This window comes from Salvia hispanica, chromosome 2, assembly GCF_029641045.1.
Source record: "Salvia hispanica isolate PSC_SH4W2 chromosome 2, Shi_PSC_v1, whole genome shotgun sequence".
In the NCBI taxonomy this organism is placed as follows: domain Eukaryota; kingdom Viridiplantae; phylum Streptophyta; class Magnoliopsida; order Lamiales; family Lamiaceae; genus Salvia; species Salvia hispanica.
In genome coordinates this window covers 36094389-36114513 of record NC_142693.1, presented here as the reverse complement: position 1 = coordinate 36114513, position 20125 = coordinate 36094389, and the positions used below count along the sequence as shown (strand labels likewise).

General features: G+C 32.8%; 3 protein-coding genes across 3 annotated transcripts; 2 read left to right on the top strand and 1 right to left on the bottom strand.

Annotated features, from left to right (window-relative positions):
- The first annotated feature begins 665 nt into the window (after positions 1-665).
- Positions 666-2142, top strand: LOC125212240 (ASI1-immunoprecipitated protein 1-like). Its single transcript, XM_048112346.2, has 3 exons — positions 666-820; positions 1173-1657; positions 1746-2142. Exons 2-3 carry the CDS (start codon positions 1208-1210, stop codon positions 1896-1898), a joined length of 603 nt encoding a protein of 200 aa, XP_047968303.1. The 5' UTR covers positions 666-820; positions 1173-1207; the 3' UTR covers positions 1899-2142.
- A 3335-nt stretch (positions 2143-5477) lies between these two features.
- LOC125194072 (uncharacterized) lies at positions 5478-6559 on the top strand. The gene has a single exon (XM_048092081.2). The coding sequence runs from the start codon at positions 5621-5623 to the stop codon at positions 6491-6493; it is 873 nt and encodes a 290-aa protein (XP_047948038.1). The 5' UTR covers positions 5478-5620; the 3' UTR covers positions 6494-6559.
- A 6544-nt stretch (positions 6560-13103) lies between these two features.
- Positions 13104-16893, bottom strand: LOC125202019 (1-deoxy-D-xylulose 5-phosphate reductoisomerase, chloroplastic). Its single transcript, XM_048100330.2, has 12 exons — positions 16598-16893; positions 15940-16121; positions 15597-15683; positions 15337-15462; positions 15184-15246; positions 14837-14986; positions 14603-14670; positions 14257-14368; positions 14018-14122; positions 13775-13896; positions 13550-13693; positions 13104-13452 (listed from the first exon to the last, which is right to left on the bottom strand). The coding sequence occupies exons 1-12, from the start codon at positions 16692-16694 to the stop codon at positions 13284-13286; spliced, it is 1425 nt and encodes a 474-aa protein (XP_047956287.1). The 5' UTR covers positions 16695-16893; the 3' UTR covers positions 13104-13283.
- Positions 16894-20125: the final 3232 nt, after the last annotated feature.

Below are 20125 nucleotides of genomic sequence, written 5' to 3'. Positions count from 1 at the left end.
TATATATTAGTTTTAAATGATATGTGAGTAGAATGAGTTGGTGAAATGTGAGACCTTTTATCATTTATAGAAATAATGAACCGGGACTCCTATTCGCGGACGGACTAAAATGGCAAAACGGGACTCTTATTCGCGGACAGAGGGAGTAACTATTAATGATTTAATGCTAACTATTTTAATCGATCTCATTTTGCCTCTATTTTTATTGATTATACAACCCTTTTCCAATCCACCGAATAAATACTAATCAGAAAATTTAACATACAATAACAATATTTTCCATAGATTTTTTAAAAGAAGTTTTTCTGTTGAAATGTAATAATTAGTAGAATATTCTAGATGATAGAAAAATTAATATTATAAAAATCAGACTGAATCGATCTATTCGATCAGTTTGCAAGCAAACTTATAAAGTTACGAACAAATTTTGTTTTTCTTTTTTTGTTTCCAATGTACTATTAAATGAACTTAGTAATGCCACTTGAATTTTACAAAAAAAAATAGAGATTATTGCGCACAATGCTTTAATTAGTTGTTATGTTTAAAATATATTAATAAAATTTGTTCATTTTTTGGTAGTTATTTTTAGATTTGCAGACTTTTCCATATTTATCATAAGATTCAGATTTGTGTTGAATAATTAATTTAATATAGTAATCTTATGTAAGAGTAGTTAGATTTGTTCGACTGGGTAAAGGTAAACCATCAACAATGGCAACTTCATCGCGGTTAATTTCCGGCTCAGTAACCTATGAGAAACCCTAGACTTCAAAATTGATTTCAGATCACTCTATCAGAAGCTCAGTGCTTGATCAACCAGGTACCATTCTCGATTCATCTAGGTTTTCTTTTTTTGTCACAAATTGGAATAGATGCAAAACAAAATTATGCGCAATCAATTTTCCGTAGAGTTTGAGCTCAACAATTCTAGCTCATGACTATCGTTCTCGAAGTTTTACCGCTGGTATCTGGAATCAACGTGATACTTGAGCTGTTTGCTTCCTGAAATCAAAATTCAGTCTTCAGTTATCGTTTTCGTAATTGATTATTGTGTTATTTAGATGATTGGAGAGTGGTTATGATTTCAAATTTGAATCTATGGAAAGGCGTAATTCTGTAGCTGCTATCATGTTTTTTTATTTAAATTGTTTTTAATAATTGTGCTTTTTTAGGCAAAAAGAAAAAAAAAAAAAAAAACTTGGGACTGATGGGCAATTCAAGTGAGGAAGAAGAGTATAATGCATTCTTGGAGAAGGTTAAAAGGACAATTTATGTGGATAACTTGGCACCCCAAGTTACTGAATCTGTGATGAGAACTGCTTTTAATCAGTTTGGGTATGTGAAGAGTGTTCAGTTCATCCCCGTCTATCTCGAACCCAAGAACGCGCCCCAATCTGCTCTTGTGGAGATGGAAAACCCAAAACAGGCAGTGGGTATCATTGAGGAGATGGGGAAATTACCTTTCATGATATTAGGGATGCCGCGGCCTGTCAGGGCATCTGCTGCTCGGCTGGAGATGTTCGATGATCGTCCCAGGAAGCCAGGGCGCAAAATCATTTGTCGTTGGTTGGACCCGAAGGAGCCTGAGTTTGAGGTAGCGAAGAAACTCAAGGCTGCAGTGGGGAGACATGCTGCAGAAGCATTAACAGTGCTCGAGGTAATTAACTTTGATATCTTCACGAGCTCAGCTTTCTTTAAAATATATCATAGGTCATAGCAAGTTGTGTTGTGTTGTGTTGATGTAGGCGCAACGAGCAGAGGAAGAGAAACTTGCAAACCAGCAAAAGGAGATATTGAAATCACATTACAACAAGTATGAACTGTTGAAGACGGTCATTGAAGACGGAAGTGCTAAACGTTTGGGACTACAATATGAGATACCCCTTTCAGATGTATGATCGCCGGGTCTGTGTCATGTTCTATGTAGACAATTTAGGGCGTAAGGAAACCTTGTAGTGATATGTTTATTCCAAAATCCCCTACAAATTATTTGGATTGTCTCTTCTGACAATTGACATTCAGTGCATGTTGCTTATGTATACATTAGCTTCATTTAACCAAAGTTCTTTCCATGTTTGTGGGATGAATCTCCGGCAGAGGCTATGAAAATTCTTATTATACGAGAGAAGTGAAATTCAAGTCTCTAATGGTCTCCTTGCAAATGCTTTTGTACTATGTTTCACTAATTTATTGTTTGTGTAGCATCAATTTTCCAGTTAGCACAGAACAAGGAGACAATACACCTTTACTTTTGACTTGCAAGCTTGTTGCAAAAGAAAGGTAACAAACTCAATTATTGGCTTTTGCCATTATAAATAAAGTAACAAGAAGGAATAAAATATGATCTTTGTTAAATGATTACTCTTATAACTTGTTAGCTATTGTCTTGATACAGCAGAGTTAAAAACATTGAGGATAAGTGCAGGTTGGTAGCGGCCTATATGGCTCGACCTTTCTAGAGTGAACTGCTCCCGGCACGTCCCCATACGCTTGCTAGGTATGTCGATTGATAGTTCTCTAAAATTAGGCAAACCCCCTACTTGAATGGCTAATTTACTGTGACTAGCCATGGCCACTGAATCCTTTAAGCCAGCACTTATACTAAAATCTGTGATCTTTAGATTTACAAACAAATTTGAAGGTTTAATATCTCTATGAACTAAGTGCCTAACTCCATGCAAGTGACTCAGTCCCTTCAAACAGAAAGAAAAGTTGTGAAAATCAGGATAACGAGTACTCTGATCGTAAGGTGAAACTGAAACCGAAGAAACCACATATAAGCAAGAGTTTCTGCACCATGATGGAAAGAACCGGTTCTGGTATAGTCTTGCTTTTATGAAGGATATCAGCCAAAGGTCTGCCATCCATGTACTCCAAAGCTATACTTATCTGCCCAGAGTGTGGAGTATAGAAAGAACCATAAAATCGGACCGGACATCCATAGCATGGCGCCTCATACAATGTCCTTATCTCAGTAAGCTTCTGTCTTTTCTCCTGATATGCCGATGTCTTAGGGCACACAAATCCCTTGTTTATTTAATTAGCGTCACTCCAAAATACGTCAACATGTGCTTAGCCCTTAAGCACGACGTTGCAGCTGTCCAAAGCATAAGAAAAAATGCGCGGAATGGAGTTGGCCAATGAGTGATTGCCACATGGCCAGCCATAAATTTTATTTTGAAATAAAAAATCATTTTTGTTAAAAACGGTCATATATTCAATTTATATATTTTTATTATAAATAGTCCTACACCTATACTCTCTATCTAAACCATAAGTAACTAGAGTTTAAACATGAAAACTATCAATTCAGGGCTAAAATTATGCATTTTGATTTTTTTTATATGAATTTTTTCTCATAGATGAAGAAGAAATATTGTTTTTTTTTTACCACGAATTAATTGTTGATAATTAGTATTCAAGTTACTCGGATGATTGTCAATTAAATGAGCAGTATAGAATTTAGGAGTCGAGCATAAAAAGAAGAGAAAATCGCATGGTAATTGTTTCCTAATTTGGGAAAAGATTATGTATTTGGTGTTTAAAGTTACCCACCTCACAAATTTATTTGTGCATCCATATTTATTTATTTTTTCATTTGATCCTACAAAGCTCAGATTATGATTTATTATTTTATGCACTTAATATTTTTTTTTCTAGAATGTTGACTAAAATTGGGAAACTTGTTAATTCCAAATCCTGAAAACCAAGTTTTGAAAAAAGATTAACTACGCATGCAGGCAAAACGTATGCTTCCGACTTTCAAGCTCATTTGAAAACACACAAATTATTAAATATTGTTGAAAAAACAAAATAGTTCGAGAAGGAGAAACGACGACTCATGCGATTTGTTATGTTAGTTGGCACTTGATTAAACTGTAGAATTTCGGACAACCCATATACGTGACTCTTGATATTGGGACAAAATATAAATATCTATAATCAAAATGGGAAAAATCAAAAAATTTGGTATCCCCTTTACACAACCACCATACACAATAATCCAAATTAGTTGTCAATCCTATATATGTTCCTCGTGTATATAACGTGTTATCACCAATTACTTAGTCTATTTATTTTCTAAGTTTGTAGCAATTTTCTTTTATTGATGTATAAATTATACTACTAATATAATAGAAATAAAACTTGCGTACAGAGAAACGTCAGTATATAAATGAAGCGGACATTTAATTTAACCCTATAAATCGAGAAAATAAGGATGAAATTGACAAAAACTATTTCCACTTCTAGATAATATGACATATAAAAGGATTACTTATTTTTCGTGTGAACATCAATGAGGTTTACGTCCGGAACAAGAATATATGTGGATTAGGAAAAATCAATGGTTTCATACATTAATTAGATATGCACTATAAAATATGGTTCAATATTGATCACACATTTTATCAATACATACAATTTATACATTAATACATATAATTGCAAAATTATTGCCAAAAGTGCAGCTTCTGCTCCAAGTCTTCGTAAAATCTTTATTTTAATTCGAAAAAGAAGAGAAACTGCCAAATTGACTATCCTTTTCATGAATTTGAGGAGTCTGAAGTCAACTTGCCCTGAATTTTCTATGCCCAATCTAAATTTGTAGAGGCATTATAAATTTATAAGCAGCATTTAATTATTTTGAGAAATGACGAGTCTAACGAAACACACATTGTCAAATTAGTATCAAAACTTAGTTTATTAATTTAGTTTATGTACTCCCTTCATCCCCAAATAATACAACTCCGTATTCTTTTTCTATTTTGAAATATCCTACAAAATTTGTCATATTTTGTTTTGGTAAGTTTTTATTTTTTATAAAAAATGTCTCATTTTTATTAATAATATTTTAATCCTTTTTCCTTCCATATCTCTCTTATTTACCAAGTTTGTATTCAAAACTTGACATCTTTGCTAATAAGAAATGTGAGAATCTAATATTTTGTGTATTTACAATTGCAAATCCCTGATAAATAATCTTTTTTAGACCTTCTATTTGCAAGATTATAGTATCTCATAATTAAATACGTACTTATTATATTTATTTCATAAAATTAAATTAAATAATTTAATCTTAGATGGATAATTATATGATAATTAATCATAATATTTATTTTTAATTAAATTAATCTTATAATTTAATCCTGAATGGATAATCATATGATAATAAGTCATATAATATTCTTTTTCAATTAAAATAATTTTATAATTTAATCTTAAATGGATAATATAATATAACACTGATCATAATACAATTTTCTAATTAAAATAATTATATAATTTAATTCTAAATAGATAATATTATAACGAGTCACTGGAGAGCAGTATTATGGACTGTTCTTTTAACACGTGGCACAGGTAAATGCTACACCGTGTTCCACACGATCACAGCCTTCCCGTGGCGCATAGGCCTTTATACGTTGTATCTTTATTTTCTCTCTTTACTTTTTTGTGTACAAGTAAAAAGTGGTGTCGCTATTTATACAGCTATTCAGAAATATAAACTCATTCCACATTGCTAATCCACACACTTTCCGCCATTTCAACCAACCATCCGCTCCCTCAAACTTCAAATTCGCAGCAAAAATTTGAATGCAAGTGTTTGTTTCCGTAGAAGATGCAGCCAATATCGCTCTCTCCCAGCTTCAACAGCCATTCCAACAGTAAAGTCGCCGAAATCGCCGCCCGTGTGGTCGAAGAGTTCGCCTCTCTGGAACTCTACGACGACGAGATTTACATCGACGAAGACGAAAATCCGCCGACTCTTCGATCGGAGGGAGGAGCGAATTCTGATTACGTCGAGTACGTAAATCGCGATGAAGATGCCTCCGACGACGACGAGGAATTCGAATTCGCTTTCGTGACGAGAGATTCGGAGTTGCCTTCTCCAATTTCCGCCGACGAGATCTTCCACAACGGCCAAATCCGACCGGTCTACCCTGTTTTCAACAGAGATCTGTATTTGCAGAGTTTGCGTGAGAACGGATTAGAAAAAGGGGAAAAGGTTCGGCTGCCGTTGAAAAAGCTGTTTAGTGAGGAAAGGGAAACGGCGATGACGATGAAAACGACGTCGTCGTGCTCTTCGTCAGACGCGGACGAGCTCGACGGAGTTTCAGAGGACTTATATTGCGTGTGGCGGCCGGCGGCAGAGGGGAGGTGCAAAAAGAGCAGCTCCGCGGGATCGAATTCGAAGAGGTGGAAGTTTAAGGTGAAGGATTTGCTGCTGAATAGGAGCCACAGCGAGGGGAGCAACGAAGATTTTGTGATTTTGAGTAGGAGGAAGAAACAGAATGAAGAAGACGGAGGCAAATTGGCCCCGGTGAGTGGTGGAAAGACTAAGTCCGCGGCGGCCAGACCGCTTCCGCCTCCTCCTCCTCCTCCGCCGGTGTACGGTGGTGTGAAGCGGCGGTCGTACTTGCCGTATAGACAGGATTTAGTAGGGCTTTTCGCCGGTGTAAATGGACTAGGTAGGACTGTGCAGCCGTTTTGATGGCCGTTGATAATTTGGGTTTAGGGTTATATCTCGAAATTAAATACTCCGTACTTATTTGTTTTATTTATGAGATTGAATTATACTATTATATAATTTAATTTAAATGGATAGTTATGTGATAATAATTAATAAGTAGTAATAACTGTGTTGATAATTTGTAAAATTATATCCAAAAATTAAATAGTTATTTATTTGATTCCTGATATTGAATTATATTTTTATATAAGTTAATTTAATATGTGATAATAAATAAGAGTGTTTCTAAGGAGAGATGTAAATGGAGAGGTAGACTAATATAGCTATCATATTTTTTTTTATGAAAGGTCATTCTCTAAGGGGAGAGGTATTTGAGAAAGTATCATACGTTTTCCCATTTTGAAGAGCTAAAATATTACACTTCATGTTTTTTAATCATTTTGAACTATTATTTTATTTAAAAAAAATAATTTACTTTTCCATATACCTTTTTCTTTTGGAATATGTTAAATTTTACAAGGGTATATTTCACTTTTTAAGATAGTAAAAATACATGATAGTATACCTTTTCTATATACCTTCTTTCCTTGAAGATGCTCACAAGGAAGAAAGGTAAGTTGAGAAGGTATATTTCTTATTTACCTTCTCAAAAAAGTAATTAACCTTCTTAAAATGTAATAGACTCCAAGAGAAGAAGGTAAATTAAAAAGGTAAACAAAAATAACTAACATTTTACCTTTTCTTTGAATAAGAGGTAAAGATACCTTCTCAAAATAAAAGAAGGTATAATATCTCCCTAAATACCTTTTTCATTGGAACATGAAATTTTACCAAGAAGAGATAAATATGATAGTTATTTCTCTTAACTTTTCCATTTATCATTTTTCTTGGAGATACTCTAATAAACACCTTCAATTAAAATAATCTAGTACTGAATAAATTATCATAGTATATTGTAAAGTAATTAGTTATGATAATTGAATGAGGTTTAAAACATTTTTTGTATTTTATTTCTTTTTTATTTAAGTTTTAAAATATATATACTCCGTACAAAGTATTTTACTTTATTTTTTGCGAAATTTGATTAGTTGGATTGCTATAATTACTAACTGAAAAATTCATTTCCCATGCATAGTAAATGTAAGTTTTGGTAATATTGAAAATTCAATTAATTCTTTCACAAGTTTGGCCACCATAGTCAAATACTCAACGGTTTACATTGGACGAAGTTTCGAAGGAGAAAATATTCAATAGTCATGGCATACCAAGATGAAAATGTGATTTGGTATGTCCTACCAATACATTATTGACAAGTGGAAATAAATAGAATTTCACTTCCAACTAGATATATTAATTATAGAAACATAGTTAATTTTCTCAAAAGAAGCATTATAGTTATATATGGAAACTACACCAAAATATTGGAAATTACATATATACATAATACATATATGCATACACGTGAATAATAATATAATCTACATTAACAAAAAATATGATTGCAACTTAAATTTGTTATATTTAAATTAAATTTACTATATGGATAATTACATAGTGTAATTCTTATTTTATTTTATAACTGCACATTCATCATATATATGATTATATATTATGTTAAGGGTATATATACACGTGAATAAAAAAATGATTATACTGTGTTGCACATTTCAAATTTGATGGGGTTGCTTTTTTTTTCTTATAATATAATCTACATGTAAAAAATTGTGATCATAACTTAGATTTTGTTAAATTTAAATTAAATTTTCTATTTGAATGATTATATAGCGTAATACTTATTTTATATTATAGTCACATTAATCATATATATATTATTTTAAAATATAGCTATAGATATTAAATTATTAATAATAAATTTATATAACTAAAGTGAATTATGTGGAGTAGTAAAATAAGAATTACACTATATAATCATTCATATAGTAAATTTAGTTTAAATTTAACGAAATTAAAGTTATGATTTTTTTGTTCATGTCGATTATATTATGTTTATTATGTAATTTCTAATATTTTGGTATAATTTCCGTATTTAACTATAATGCTTCTTTTAAGAAAAATTAACTATATTTCTATAATTAGTATATCTAGTTGGAAGTGGAACTCTATTTATTTTCACATGTCAATAATGGATTGGTAGGACATACAAATCACATTTCCACCTTGGTATGCCATGATCATTGAATATTTTCTCGTTTGGAAGACCAAAATAGTACTACTATCTCAATAAATATACTTCGTGTTACACTCAAAACTCCATTTGAATCTGAATCCGCAGTTGGAATGTTCTATCTTAATACAAAAGTCGCACTCCTACTGTTTAAATATTACTACTCCACTTGTAATTAATCATAAAGTTCGCTACCACGTTTATCATTTAATGTTCACATTATAGTTCTCTGAAATTTCAGCTTGTACAACATTCGAAGATCATTTATATTTACTTTTTGAGAAGATAATTGAAAATTCAAACTTCACATTACTCGTGAATCGCAAAATGTTGCATAACTTGAAAAAAAGTTACACTGTACTAGCTTATTAGTTAATGCAACCATTATAATAGAATATAGCTCATTTTGAAAAAAAAAATTACTCTTCCCGCCCCACAATAATTGTCATTCTTGGTGTTTGGCTTGAGTTTTAAGGAATTTAAAGAAAAGTTAGTTGGAAAGGTTAATGGAATGTGACACCCACTTTTATTGGTTTAATAATAAAATGTGAGTGAAGTGAGTTAGTGGAATGTGTGACCTACTTACCATTTATAGTAAAAATGAAGTGTGATAATTATTGTGGAACGGACCAAAATAGAAAAGAGTGACAATTATTGTGAGACGGATGGAGTAAATAAATCGTACACATTACTTAGTTAATGCAACCAATAGAATTACTTATTAGTAGTCTAATAGTGGTCATTCCGTTCTCATTTCTCATTCCTAGTACTACAAAATTAATTCTTGAAATCCCCCAAGTACTCATTTCTCATCTGGTCACATGATTTAAGAAAAATTGTGTTATGCGGTTAAGTAAATAAATAATAAAGTAGGATATGAAAAATGTAGAGAGATGAATAGAGAATACAGTAAGAGATGGTAAAGTAAGCGAGAAGAAAACATATTTTGACTTTTACTAAAAAGAAAATGGCTTCACTACAATGTATCATACCAAAAAAGTAAATGACTCCACTCTTATAGAACGGAGAGAGTAGTATACGTAGGCCATGACACAATTAGATAGTTTCCATATTGTCACAAAACTTTAATCACCTAGGGAATTGTCCGTAGGTATCTAATTAATCAAGATTATAACATAATCTCGCTTTCATACCCTAACCATATTTTTTTTTCAAAATTCATAAAGCCGAATTCAATGACTAATCTTTAGATTATATCTAATGATTAAATATATATTAATGTTTGGTTATATTAAATTGAATCTCACGATTTAATCCTATATAAATGATCATATGATAATTATTCATGACTTAGAATCTCACAACTTAAAAAAAATACAAAATTTCAATGTCATGCATAAAAGAATGGGCATTTTTAACATATGTGAAATCACCACTAGCTACAAAGTCAAAAAGATCACAAATCACCACTAGCTACAAAATCAAAAAGATCTGGACTAGAAATATGAATACTGATTGAAATACATCAACTCCCAATTGGGATCATATTTCATAATTCAAGACATTGGTTTTTCTTGTTTCATATTAAATGGTAGTCCTTTTCAAGATTTGGATGTGTCAGCGGCCCATTTCTGACCACTGCCATACTTCGGTTGGAGTGGAAAAGATTTGCACTTTCGGAGGATTGGTACTTCAAAATATTTTCTCTAGTTTTTTCAAGATCACCAGCTTCCTTCCATCGGGCATAACCCACTTCTTCTTCCCACGTAAGCGAGCCCCACACTAGTATGTTCTTAACTCTATTCTTATTTTATATAGCCAACTCTATTATTATAGTTATTTTAGAACATATCTAATTAAGTTATATTTTAGGATTGCGGCAGTTAGCGTGACACTGCTCGTGTCTTTAGCCGGACTCAGCTCGTGGGAGAAGGGGAGTAAGTTCATACGGGTGATGCCGGGACATCCGTTCGATATCCTTGTGTGTATGTTTCGGTGATTTTAACTATGCTGCTAGCTAGCTATAACGATTGAGTTGTATAATAAGCACTTCATAGGGTTTTGGGTCATTGGTTATAGTTTTTTCGCACTAACGATGCTCGTGCAGCCCGTCATCGACTATGGAATCTTACAACTCTCTGTTTCCATTCCACTGCCACTGGCCTTTGTTTATTACAAATTACAGTATATATGGTATATGCCATGTTTTGCATTGCCAATTATTTCTCTTTTCATGCAGTATCACTTGGTGAATCACTTCAATGATGTTTAATGTTGTGAGGGTAGGAGGGGGCAGTTAGGGTGTGTTTACTCTTTATCTCTATAAATAGAGGGATAATATAATGTCGTATAAATTTCGCTTAAAACTGAGATATTAATTTTTATATATAAAGTTGTTTTTAATGATAAATTATGGTATAAAATTATACCACCCTCTCTTAGGTATAGTTTACTGCTAATTAAGAAAACAAATAAGATATGAAGGTGGTAACTGAAATTTATGGCTTCCTAATTATACCTCATAACAAACACATTCAAAGTGCACAAATAAATATCGGCAAGCTTAATGGTGTGGTTTCAAATAATGAAAAAGAAAATCTCGAACTTTGCAATACAGCTACAAATGCGATGACGATAGTCTATGTATGCATTGTACAATACACTATTGTATTTGGCGTTTACAATCTTTCCTATAAAATGAGAGAAACACGATACACTCTCCATATCTACTAAAACTTTCAAAATAAATACTGATCCTTCTTCCTCCTGTGGTCCATCTCCTTCACATGTTCTACTATACGGCTTCAGAAATTTTTTATAATGAGCATCACTCTTCCCTCTCATCTCTTACTTTTCATTCATCTAGCATTTCCACTCCTCCAGAGATAGAAATGCAACGACGATCCATTTCTGATACGGAGCGACTCATTCCCGGGGCGGTGGCCAATCCACCGGTGGCAACCAGAGTCGTGCCACTGCCATACTTCGGTTGGAGTGGAAATGATTCGCACTTTCGGAGGATTAATACTTCAAAATATTTTTCTCTGGTTTTTCAGGGGCGAACTCATGTGGTAGAGAGGAAAGGCTTAGCCCTCAATAAATTCTTTTCTAACACTATTTTCTTTTGTAATTTTTTGAAATATATCTAATTTTAGAGTATATTATTATGTAAAAGCCCTTACCAATGATTCAAAACACCAAAAAGTGTACTTTGAAACAAAATTTATAAATTTCAGTCCTATCGATATTTTTTTTGCATCCACCCTGGATGTGTGATTGTGTATGTGCAACCTTTTCTCTATATTTTTTAAAATCATTTTCTATTATATGTTCAAATTAATGGTTGTGCTAATCAATATTACCATGATTTATCTGATAGGTTATGTAGGTATTATAAGGCATATAGCATCTTAATCACAATACAGATGTGTTAATTTCACAATTTTAATTTTAATTATATCAAATTTGATAATCCCTAACATGCCGGAAAGAACATCAGGCTTTCATGCGCTCTAAATATCATATTTGAAATGAATCATTCACCATTTAAAAGGTCTTATTAGAGGAAAATTATCATTCAGCTATGTCTCTTTAACATATGTTTTGACAAGTCTTACGAAAATGGAAAAGGATAAGTAGAATCTAATCATCTTTTGCTCTTTTTCCACAGCCCCGTTTCCTATCAATTAGTTACATACATATGAAGATTGTAATTTATTTTAATAACAATCAAAATAATTATGCTCTCGCATCACATTTTGTGAGTTCTAATTGAATTCGGCAGTGTATTTAAGAAATGTAAAAGAAAATTGATAAAAAAAGAATGTAATTTTATTTTTGTATATTAATTTTATGGAGTATTAAAATGTGAGTGGAATGTGAGATCTATTACTATCTATGAAATATTCTAAGATACTAAAATTGGATAGACTAAAATGGGAAAACTGATACTTCTAAAATGGGACCAAGGGAGTATATAATTTACATAATCTATTTATGGTTTTTTTTCCTTCAAATAAGTACATAGGTAAATGTTGCTTAAAGCCTAAAACCGATAATACGTTGAGTTAAATACTACTCCTTCATCCCAACTAATCAAAATTAAGTACTCCCTCCGTCCCATTGAAGATGACCCACTTTCCTTTTTGGTTTGTCCCAATCAAGATGACCCATTACTTAAAATGGAAATCCCTTTATCTCTACTTTATTCCCTCTCTCTTACTTTACTCTCTCACTTAACATACAAAATAAAGTTGCATAAAATCCCGTGCCGCCCAAGGAATGGGTCATCTTCCTTGGGACGGAGGGAGTAGTATATTCATCTAAATCTAAACCAATAAGATGTCCTAATATAACTTGACACTTTTATACCCAATAAAAATCGAAACCTAATACAAATTATATTCATATATCTTTAAAATTTTATTTCTTACTGTCACACAATGACATTTTCAGAAAGGAAACTGTGAAACATTGCTCATCAAATTTACAATTGATGAATATCAAAATCATGCCATTTTCTTTTGATCTATTTCATGGTCATTTTGTCACATGATTCCTTTCCTTTTCATGATAAATGATTACCCCCCAAACCAAGAAGGGATAAACAGAACAAAAGGAAATAAAATTGAACAAGTTTGGTTGATGATCATACTCATCAACCTCTCAGACAAGAGCAGGACTCAATCCGGCCGAGCGTTGCACCTCAGCTGCGTACTCACGTGCCCACAGGTCGTAGTGGACGATCTCCTCCAACGAAGGCGATGACACCATCTCTGCTCGATGCTTGTCGCATGTCAGCTCCACAACCTTGAATATGTCAAGGTAACCAATTCTGAAACAGACAAAAACGTATAATCATTAGATGAAGTTTTGAATCGAGGACAAGAAAATCTAAGCTAGCCGTTTTGAATGTGGATTGAAGTACTCACTTCTCGTCGATGAACATTTCAACTGCTTTCTCGTTGGCTGCACTAAGAACTCCGGTCATGGTGCCTCCTGCTCGTCCAGCAGCATAAGCTAGATCCATCGACGGGTATTTGACATTGTCGGGCTTCTTGAATGTTAGGTCAACACTACAATAGGAAGGTAGTTAGTACTTGAGTAAGAAAATATGAATTTTCAACAGCTGTTACTTAAAAACGTGCTGTAGTTACTTGCACAGGTTGAGGCGAGGCCATGTGATCTCGGAGCAGTAGATTCTTTCTGGCCACGATAAGGTGTAGAGAATAGGTAGACGCATGTCGGGCCATCCCAATTGCGCTAGCACAGATGAATCCTGAAAAGATAGACGAAGATGTGAAGAGTGCTCGACTGTACTTAGAATATGCAGCAGATAAAAAGTAGTTGAAGCATCTGTACCAAGAACTTGGGCAGTGAGAGCAAGAAGACGAATTTACCTGTGTTTCAATCATCGAATGTATGATAGATTGAGGATGAATAACAATCTCAATGTCATCATATTCGGCCCCAAACAAATAGTGAGCTTCTATAACTTCTAGACCCTGACAACATGAAAATCATCCGATTAGTCTTGTTGCTAGCAGATCTAGACTCGATCAAAGCTTAAAAGATAGCTTATCGATATTTACGCACTTAGTCAAGCAAGGGATACCTACACACGGAAAGAAAAATCTACCTTGTTAAACAGGGTTGCAGAGTCTACTGTGATTTTCTTTCCCATATTCCAGTTAGGATGCTTTAGAGCATCAGCTACTTTAACTTCTTTCAATTTCTCAACCGGCAAATCCCTATCATCAACAGCAATCTCAGTATTATAGCACAATAGAACTTGCAAAACAATCAAGCATGAAAAGTACTAAACCATAAACAGGTAATAAGACGGATGAGTTTACATGAGGAAGAACTTTAAGTTTATGCTTTGGATGCATAACATTAGATTTGTCTAGTTATATTAGCTAAATCCATGGATGGAAGAATTTCTAAACAATAGTACTGTATTTCGGTGTAACAAATTACAATACCTAAAAGCACCACCGGATGCAGTCAAAATTATACGCCTCAAAGCACCTTCTGGCAGGCCTTGGATGCACTGCAAGATAAAACAATCATTTCTCATCAGCCCTTATAATTGGTTAAGAGGGCGACATATTTATAAGGGTAGTTTAGTGAGGGATATGAAGATTTCCACTTCCAAATTCTGCTGGCTACTAAATTATTCTGGTAACATCGTGTAGTTCAGCCACCTTTAAACGTACCTGAAATATAGCAGAGTGTTCAGAATCTGCAGGAAGAATCTTGACGTTATGCTTTTTTGCAAGAGGAAGGACGAAAGGTCCTCCAGCAATCAGTGTCTCTTTATTGGCCAAAGCTATGTCTTTTCCAGCTTCTATGGCAGCCACCGTCGGCTGAAAAATCAGAGCAGATCAGATTTCTGATTATTATTCCAATAAACAGAAGATATTGAATTTTAAGATAAAGATATACAACATTTATTAAGATAATTAGAAACAGTACTGCTAAAGGTAAAACCATGCTTCACATAATCTAGAAAAGAATAATAAAAGAGGATGATATAATTCTAGACAGTGGCATCGAAGATTACCTTCAAGCCTGCACATCCAACAATTCCTGTGACGACAGTAACAGCATCTGGATGTCGTGCAACCTGGAATAGACTGCCGGTGTCAAAGAGGTGGGAACAAATTACATCTACCATTATCACCAGCAGCTATAGAGCATATATATATGCACTAACCTCGACCATTCCCTGCTCTCCCGGAATGATTTCTGGCTTGTCTTCAACATCAGCCAAAGCCTCTTTGAGCTCACTAACCAATGACTCATCTCTAACAGATACTAATTTGGGTTTGAAAGCCCTCACCTGCAAGATGAGGTGATGAGTCATTGGACAACCAAATGACATCTATTTTTTTTAACATCCTAATTTCACAAATTTAGCAGGTTAAGTCATTAAGCTTAGAATTTTTTTCACGAGTAAACTATCGTTTAAATCACCTGATCAGCAAGAAGGGTGACGTTTGAACCAGCAGCAAGTGCTACGACTCTAAATTTATCAGGATTTTCAGCAACTATGTCGAGCGTCTGCAAAGAGTAAAGTCAGCTAATAAGAAACCAATCACAGGCCTTATCAAAAGCAAGAAGAAGTCCACAATTCACAGCTGATGCTAACAAGTAAATAAACAAATGAGTTGGATTTAAGTGGTCAATTTAAAAGTCACACTTCAATAACCAAATAGAGCCATCATCTGATATAAGAAGCATAGCAACTCAAACAACGTCGGTTAATGTATTGAATTTCCAGACAGTCTCAAACACAACATAGCAAATATATCTTCACCTGAGTTCCAATGGAGCCAGTGGATCCAATAACCGAAATGGGCTTCGGGCCCTCCCAAGTCATACGACCAGGCTCGGGAACAGCTCGCCCGGGCCAAGCCGGAGGGGGAGCGGGCTGTGCCGAGCAGTGGACTCTCTTTGAGGCAGTGCATCTACTATCCTTCCTTCTGAAAGCAAATCCACCTGAAGAAAAAAAAATCAAACAGAATCTTCTATAATTCGGAATAACAAACAACATATACCTGTAAAGTATATCTCAACATGTGAAGATGACACACACAGCAATTAACAAAAGGGAATCTTCGGCGGATGTAACAAGTCAAAAATAGCACAAGAATACATCATCATCAAAAATCATTCTCCACAAATGGGAATCGACTAAAATGAATCAAATAATTACCTTGGAATTGGATGCTTAACTATGAATATTTAACCAAGAATTGCAAATAATTAACTGATACAAATCATACAACACCTCCACAAATGAAAAAAAGGAAAGGAAAGAAATAGTAACCAGCTTTATACTACACAATTCTTTTCTTATCCCAAACAAATACCAACCTCATAATCAACATGACAAAGAGATAAAAAAAAAACACTAGTTCAAAATCCCACCAGACCAAAACCAAAAAAGATTAAAACTTGGGTTAGAACCATACCTTGAAACTTGAGAGGATTGAGGTTGTAACTCAATTTGGAGGAATCCAAGAAAGACAGTGTCTTGATATCAGTTGGAGACATCAAGTTTAGAGCCATGGTTTACCAAAGGCTCAATCGCAAAGGAAGCAGGAAATGGAAAAAAGGTGCTTTCTTTTTTTTTAAAACTCGTTTATGAGAAGAAACCTGAACATATATAGCAATCAACACTGTAATTTCCGAGTTGGCAAGAATCTGTACAATCAAATTTAATTGTTAGAGAGAGAGGGAGAGAGGAAGGTGAGAGAGATTGTGTGTTCAATTCATTAACTGTGCGGCGCTAATTTAAATAAGTGAAGATTAAAATGAAAATGACATGATTTAACTTATTCTGCACATACAGATTGTATAAATACAACATTCACCATAGATATTAATGGAAAATTTGTCTTGTACAATTCTATTACCAATGTTTTAAATCACAATATTATGTTATTTACACTTGGATTGAAGTTTATGGAAATATAATTATTTTTGGGCAGATTAATATATCGAGTTTAGTGTAAGAGCACTAGTAGTATGAGTTTTGCAATTATGAACTACAGTCTAAAATTCATTTAATAATCTGCGAAGATCAAAGCTGTAAATTGGTGATGAGTAATGAACAATGTGGCAATGAGACAAAATGAGGTATCTTACTACAACCGTGGCCTATATGGGGGCATTTTCTTATTATAATTTTTATAAATTTAAATATATTTATTATAGACAAGATACAATTTTGTAGATTATTATATCTTCGGTTAGTTCTTTTATTCCCCCGAGTACACATTTACATTATACAATACTCCACTTCTTTTCTATTGTTGTTTTAAATTAATTGAGATAATCCCTCCAAAAAAATGAGATGAAATTTTCAAGAAATGCAAAAATTCATGGAATGGTTTCCTTTGATACCCTTTCATTTGAAATACTAGTTTTGTCGTGAAGGCAAGTCAAAGTCTGAAATTACTTGTTTATTTTTTTCTCACTAAAAACGATGGTGATATTATAGCTACTTTAAATTATGTCACAGTGCATCACGGGTTTATATTCTCGTTTTTCAATATTAATTATATTTCATAATATTATTAATTTAGTAGTATAATTCGGTGACTAGTGAGTCAGTGACTATGTGGCTGTTTTAAATATTCATGAGCTAAGACACTTTTTATTTCGTGCCAAATTAAATGAGAAAATGAAATAAAAATATTGATAAGAGTAAAATAAATAAATAATTGAGGAGAAACACCATTTTTCGGTGGCACAAATTAGAAGCCAATTTGCTTCACTGCGCAAGTCAGAATAATTTATTGATTACTTGATATTTTAATGTAACTTCCATGTTCCAACTCGTTGTAATTATATATACTCGGTGTTATAATTTAATAGACCTAATTATCGGAAGAGATTAGATTATTTAATTTGTAACGTGAATGGTTCTTTTTATTAAATCTCATTGAACAAATTTTGGAGAATATCGAGGCATGTGGCTATTATTATATGTACACGGAATCCTTGTTTACCAAATAATAATAAAATATAATACTGCAAAATACACATTTCCTAAGTAGGTTGGGTTTACCAAATTCCATAAATGACTCCAATTAATTCAAGAATCCAAATTCTGAATTTCTGGTTCTCTGTGTCATTTCAAATGTAAAGAGAGTGTGTTTGTGTGGGTCATAGCGATTAAAATCAGTTAAACAATGTTTCTTCAATTTTTATTACCTATTTAAGTTTGTACTACTCGTAAACAACCAGTTAGCATCACTAATTACATAAATAGATAGCCAATTGAGAAGATTAGTAGATAGGTAAGGTATGTGTGCTAATTAAATGATTACAAATATTAATTAGCAGCCCTAAGTAGGAGTAATAAAAACAGTCCAATTAATTACTAATATAATAATAGGAGCTGGACTATACTAATGAAGAAAACGTTAATATTCAAAGAAAATCATTTTCGGACTTTAATCATCTTTGGAAATAATTTAATCTTGGCGGAACAAAAGTTGACTTGATTGTTAAAAATTAGAGCACAATGGGAAAAACATTTCCTCTTCTAAACGCCGTTGATAACTTGAGACTTTATTGAACGTGAAAATAGTTATAATTAATCAAATTTATCTCAAGTGTATAGTATTAAAAACTTAGATTACGCGAGTTAATAAGCTATTTAATTAGGAGTTGGAACATCCACATACAAAAAAACTTTACATTTTACATTCGATTTTATAAGATCTTGTTCGTATAGTAAAATTTAAATTCAGAAAAGTAAACGACTTGCAATATATATACATGTAAAATCGTTTTTCAAAAACCAATACACTTGTAAATTATGTACTACTAATATCTTACAACCTTGAATAGTACTAGCAATATGAAATACACAGTAGTAATTATTTTGCATTCTTGATTTGTCTTATTTGAGTAAACTAGATATCAATTATACTCTAAGTCAAGGGTTGCAGTGGATTTTTAATAGATTTGATTCAATCTTTTTTTCAGTAAACGAACACCTTATTAGTTATAAGGAACGGTCAAATATTGATGCTCAAAGTGTTGAATTCAATGTTACTCAAATATTAACAAAGTGTTCAATTCAAACTTGGTGTGTATCATTAAATCATTTATTGAATGGACCATGGACGCCTATATTATTTGAAATTTGGACATAAGGATTAAATGATTCGGATACGTGAGTATGTTTTTGTCACTTATATATGAGTAAAACGTTTTTTTTAACTAATTTACAAAGTAAAATAAATTATTAATTTCCCATCTCACTAAAGATGCTAAACAAAAACAGCGGATTCTATGATACAAAAATGTTTATTAACCATTCTAATAAATTCATACTAGTAAATAGTAGTGTATGAATTGACTTATTCCCCTAAAAAATGTTTAGAGGGAAAAATGATTTCTTGTTGATGTTCCCGGCCTTTTCTTAAAGAGGCTAAAATTAAAAGTGTTGTATGTGGATTTCATAATCCACCATTTTTTGTTTAATTATTCAAATAAATCAAGAATCAGTGTAAGGTAACACGTGATGAAATTTTGTTGCACTTGGAAATCTCATTATCGTGTTGAGAAGAACAAATGATTCTTTAATATCTTATAGCATGATTCTTGGTTTGGGAGTGTAACACATGATACACATTGGCATGTCATGTTTGATGTGAATAGATATATCACACATTTATTGAAGTTTTGCTAAACTTAACAAGTCATACTCGTTATACATACATCCGTTGTTTATTAGTACTACTACAAGATAATAGGCCACATTAAGAAACACGTCTTACATTTTTATATAATTAAATACATGTTAGTACTAAAATAAGTATGTCAATTATAATCAAGGGTTGAATCTCAGCAGAAGTTTTTCCAATATATAAAATAGAGATTGCAGAAACATTAGACATATTAAACGGAATTCACTAATGTTTGTGTTTGAACTTCATTTTCCAAAATCCAATTGGAAAATGCGCAAAGTAAATTACTCCATT

Coding starts and splice junctions, on each gene's coding strand:
- LOC125202019 (XM_048100330.2), bottom strand. CDS start 16,694: ATGGCTCTAAACTTGATGTCTCCAACTGATATCAAGACACTGTCTTTC. Junction 15,247..15,336: donor GAGAGCAGGGAATGGTCGAG/GTTAGTGCATAT, acceptor AGTCTATTCCAG/GTTGCACGACATCCAGATGC. Junction 14,123..14,256: donor CTGCAACCCTGTTTAACAAG/GTAGATTTTTCT, acceptor TCATGTTGTCAG/GGTCTAGAAGTTATAGAAGC.
- LOC125194072 (XM_048092081.2), top strand. CDS start 5,621: ATGCAGCCAATATCGCTCTCTCCCAGCTTCAACAGCCATTCCAACAGT.
- LOC125212240 (XM_048112346.2), top strand. CDS start 1,208: ATGGGCAATTCAAGTGAGGAAGAAGAGTATAATGCATTCTTGGAGAAG. Junction 1,658..1,745: donor AAGCATTAACAGTGCTCGAG/GTAATTAACTTT, acceptor GTGTTGATGTAG/GCGCAACGAGCAGAGGAAGA.